At 52.9% G+C, this 4297-nt stretch overlaps 1 protein-coding gene across 1 annotated transcript in view; it reads left to right on the top strand.

The window, feature by feature from the left end:
• ASTN2 (astrotactin 2) overlaps positions 1-4297 on the top strand; it is a 308249-nt gene that overhangs the window by 176007 nt on the left and 127945 nt on the right. The window contains 1 exon segment of the mRNA XM_009319305.1: positions 1471-1650. Coding sequence (XP_009317580.1) covers positions 1471-1650 — 180 coding nt within the window.

Below are 4297 nucleotides of genomic sequence, written 5' to 3'. Positions count from 1 at the left end.
TTCCGCCCCAGTGTGCCGAGCATCTCACCAGCATTTCCCACCTCCAGGCTCTGCTCGGGCAGTAACTCACGCTCCCAGCACTGCTGCAGAGGCAGGCAGGGAGATTTTCCTCCTTTTTACAGGGGGGAAACCTGGGAGTTTATGCAGCTCGGTTGCACAAACCAAGAGCTGGGGTCAGAGCCAGGATCAAGCTAATAAGCAACACTGCGGGGAGGATTCACATGGGGGTGGCTGTGTATACGTGTATGTAAGACAAACAGTAAGTTCTTGAAAAGATGTGGTTTCAGAAGGACCCAAAGCGCTTGTAAATGCGTGTCATATAAAGCAGGGAGTTGCAGATGAAGAAGGGATGGGCAGGAGGATCCTGGAAACGTCAAAACATTTCACTTCCATGTTTTTGTAGCTACACATTTTGTTTCAGTAATGCTGAAACATTTTGTTGCGACCTGAAATGTTTTGCCTTTTCATTTCAAAACAGCATTTTTTATTTAAAAATCAACCTGTTTTTAAATGGGGGAAAAAAAAAAAAAGATTTAGTGCAGACATGCTGCACAGCCCCAGAACAAAATAACCTGCTTGGAGCTGAACAAAATATTTGGGTTCAGCTCAAAATGAATTCTTCTAGCTTTTTTATTAAACCAGCCTTCTCCTTCAATAAACCAACCAACCAACCAGCCAGATAACCTCATTTTGGTGACAGTTATGACATATTTTCTTGCAGTATGTTTTCAGTTCCACCACTGAACCAAAACGATGATATCAGCCAGCTCTAAATGATGCCAAGGTGCTGGGTAGTCACCAATGCCTCCACAATATTTCATCTCTGTAGAGCAGTGAGGGTCCGTGTCCTTGTCCCATGACAGCACAGGCGCTGCAGGGTGTTGCTCAAGAGGTGCCCTGACCCTTGCACACCCACGGAGCTGCCATCAGCCCAGCCCCATGTGTCCCTATGGGCTGTCTCCAGCTTTCCTAAAAATAGTTATTGGTTGTGCAGGGTATTTACACTGGGGATGGTCTGCAGTGCAATCTGTAATAAATTACACCAGGAGAACATCTCTGGTTATGGTTACTGCAAAGCAAAGGCCAAGCCCATCCTCTGGGGAGGGCGTTGATGATGTCCCAGCAGCCTGCAGAACAGGATGGAGCTGGTGGGAAGGTGTTTGTGTGTGTGTGGATATGTGTGTCTGTGCACACATGCGTTCACATGTACATCCCTACAAATTGATTTGAGAAATCTCTTGGGGAGAAGAATCATAGAAGGATGCCAGAGCCACAGCCCAGGGTAAATAGCAGGTCGTGGATTCCAAAGGATCATGTAGACCATGGAGGCAAGAGAGGAGGAACTGCGCTTTGCACCCACGCGGGGACTTGTCTGTCTTGAGCAGGGGATCTTCTGGGCCTTCTTTCCCCCGGGCCGTGGCGGGCAGCCCTGCCTGGCTGACCTGCCGATCCCCTGCCTCCCTCCCACAGGCTTTGCAAACATCCTGAAGATCCTGAACAAGGACAGCAGCCGGGAGGAACTGCTCTCCTTCATCCAGCAGTTTGGCTCCCACTACATCGCGGAGGCGCTGTACGGCTCCGAGTTCAGCTGCACCATCCACTTCCCCAGCAAGAAGGTCCAGCAGCAGCTCTGGCTCCAGTACCAGAAAGGTGAGGAGGGCGGCAGAAACGGGCAGGGGCACAAATGCCGGTATTATTTCGTGCTGTTTTCCAGCTGTCAGCCCCTCTCCCCCGTGCATACACCGTCACCGTGCCGGTTAGCGGGCGCAGACAGGAGACTTGTAGCAAACTGAGTGCCCAGCAGCAGGAGGTGGTGGCACGTGTCTATGGGCAGCATCCCAGAGCCAGGTGAACCCGTCCTGCCTGCTCCTGCCCTTCGGCTGCCACACTCTGGCTCCATCCCTCCCCGGGGGGACCCTCTTCACCACCTGCCCCTGGCTCTGCCGTGGTGGCCCCCACACGCTGGGGTCCTCGGTGTCGGGTGATGGAGAAGTGACATAATTGAGCTGTATCAGAATGGCTTCATTTTATTGCTTGTGACAATGACGGTCTTTAAGGAAGTGTATTAAATCAATAGCAGACTCATTGTGCTACACCATAAATAACGAGACACATCATTAAACAGGGCAATAAACTTCAGGACTTTGAAGTAATACAATTAGGTTATGTTTATAAAAACTCCCTTATTGCTGTAGCCTTCCATTCGCCAATTCATCTCTCTCCTCCAGGGAGCTGGGGATATTCCCTGGGTCTGATATTTGGGCATTGAAAAACATCTGTGGTGTTTCATGGGGCCCGTCGTAGGGCTGATGGTAACGGAGGTTGTAAAGGCACTTGCATCCTGCCCCGCGGGCGCTGCCGAGAGTGGCCTTGTTTCGTGCAAGCCAGCAGACAGAGGTGTGCTCCCGCCCGCCACCTCCGTTGCTTTCTGCCCATTTTTTTCCTCTGTCTTCCCAGCACAGCTCGTCTTGTGAGCATATTTATAACACCCTGTACTAGTTTGTTTGGGTTTTAAATAGTGATAAATTAAGTTTGCCATAGCAATGTCCCTGTTTAGCAGGAGAAAGCATCGTGGAGGTGTGTTGTTTATATACTCGTGATGTTATTAATCATTCGGGCGTGCTCCCTGCAATCCTTGGGCAAACACGTCGGTGGGGAGCAGACCCGGAGTGGCTCCATGGTCCCAGCGCCATCACCACAGATGCAGGGTTTCTCTGGAGATGCCAGGTGGGAACAAGAGGCGGATGCTGCAGTCTGAGCCCGGCGTGAGCATCGCTGCTGTTTCACAGTGCTGGGGCCGGAGGGGAGATGAACGGTGGCAACACTTGATCCGGTGGTGAAATACTTCCCGTTTCTGAGCCCCCACCTTCCCCCTGGCCTGGGGCAGCGGTGGTTCCCAGGGCTCAGCCACAAAGCCCCACGGTGGCACAGGGCCTGAAGGCGAGCAGTGCCTCGCTGACAAAATAATTTCCTTTTTAGTCCATGGTATGCAGCTGGCCGAGGCGGGCTCCCTTGCTCTCCACCCGTCTCCCGCCCGTGCCCCTGGAGCTGTGCCCAGCCCGTGCCGCTCGTCGGGCTGCCCCGACACGCTGGGGGCATCCAGGGCATCCTTCCCCACCGCCCACGACGCACCAAATCACTCGTGGGACCCCAGGAATCCCCCGGGGGTTTTGCATGTAATGCCTGGACATAAGCATTTAATTTCTGACCACGCGGCATTTAGACACCGGGTGCTGGCTTCTTCGTGTGTGGCTCCGTCTGTGGCTTCGGTAGCTGGTGGGGTCGGTGAGGTAGAACTTCAGGGCCATTCAGTACTGCAAAGGGGACCGGTGTTGTACTTAGCTCTTTGATGGCCAGAAAATGCTCTCGGAAGGACACCGAGGATGTTCAGGGCTCTTGCTGATACCGGGGGAGATCGGCTCTGTGGACAGAGAAGAAGGTGTCACAAGAAACCCAGGGCTCTCTCCTGGAGAAACATCAGTTAGCTAAGAGAAAGAGCTTGCTGTTTATGGTAGATAGATTTTATTCCCAGCTTCTCCACTGATTTACCCTCATTTTGCCAGTGACATAAGGAGGATCTGAATAAATAGCTCCAGCTAGACAGTTCTGGATGCTTTCTCTACTTGGAAACAGCGCTGGCCCGCCGGGCTCCCCGCTGCTAGCCAGCCCGTTTCCGAACTGCTCAGAGAGCGCACATATGCATCATCTCTAATAAATACAAAAGTAAGGCCAGGATAACTGTAATTTGTTAGCGAACAAAGCAGGTCAGAAGAGGAGGGGGAGAGGAGAGTCTCGAGCTAATTGGAACGGCACCAAATATGATAAAAATGCACATTGCAGCGTGTTTGCAGCATCGCACAAAATTATTTTAATATTTTAATCAACTTCATAAATCAATCGGCAGGCCTCAGGAGGCGGCCTCCGCCAATAAAGCGCACAATCTGCACGTCGAGCCCTAATTGAAAACACGGTCTCGAAGAGGAGACCACGCCGCTGGCAGCCGGACTCCTCGTAAAGCACCGGGCCAGGCGCTGGCTCTCTGCCGAGGCTGGAGCAGACCAAACGCCGCGCTCGCAGCCGACAGAGCAGCCCGTGACGTGGGTTGGTGTCTGCAAAGCGCTTCCTTCAGCCAAACGGAGGAGAAGGCGATCCGGCTCTCGCCAGAGACAGCAGAAAGTTGGTGCCTTCTCGCCGCCTGGACCCACCGCCCCACCGGGACGGGCAGGCTGCAGTCACCGCTGGCGTTTGCAGGCTGCTCTGCCTGTAGAAATGCAAAATGTTCCCCTTCCTCCTGCAA

The sequence above is a fragment of the Pygoscelis adeliae genome, unplaced genomic scaffold (assembly GCF_000699105.1).
Source record: "Pygoscelis adeliae isolate BGI_AS28 unplaced genomic scaffold, ASM69910v1 Scaffold270, whole genome shotgun sequence".
Lineage (NCBI taxonomy): Eukaryota > Metazoa > Chordata > Aves > Sphenisciformes > Spheniscidae > Pygoscelis > Pygoscelis adeliae.
This window is presented reverse-complemented; position numbering and strand designations above follow the sequence as displayed.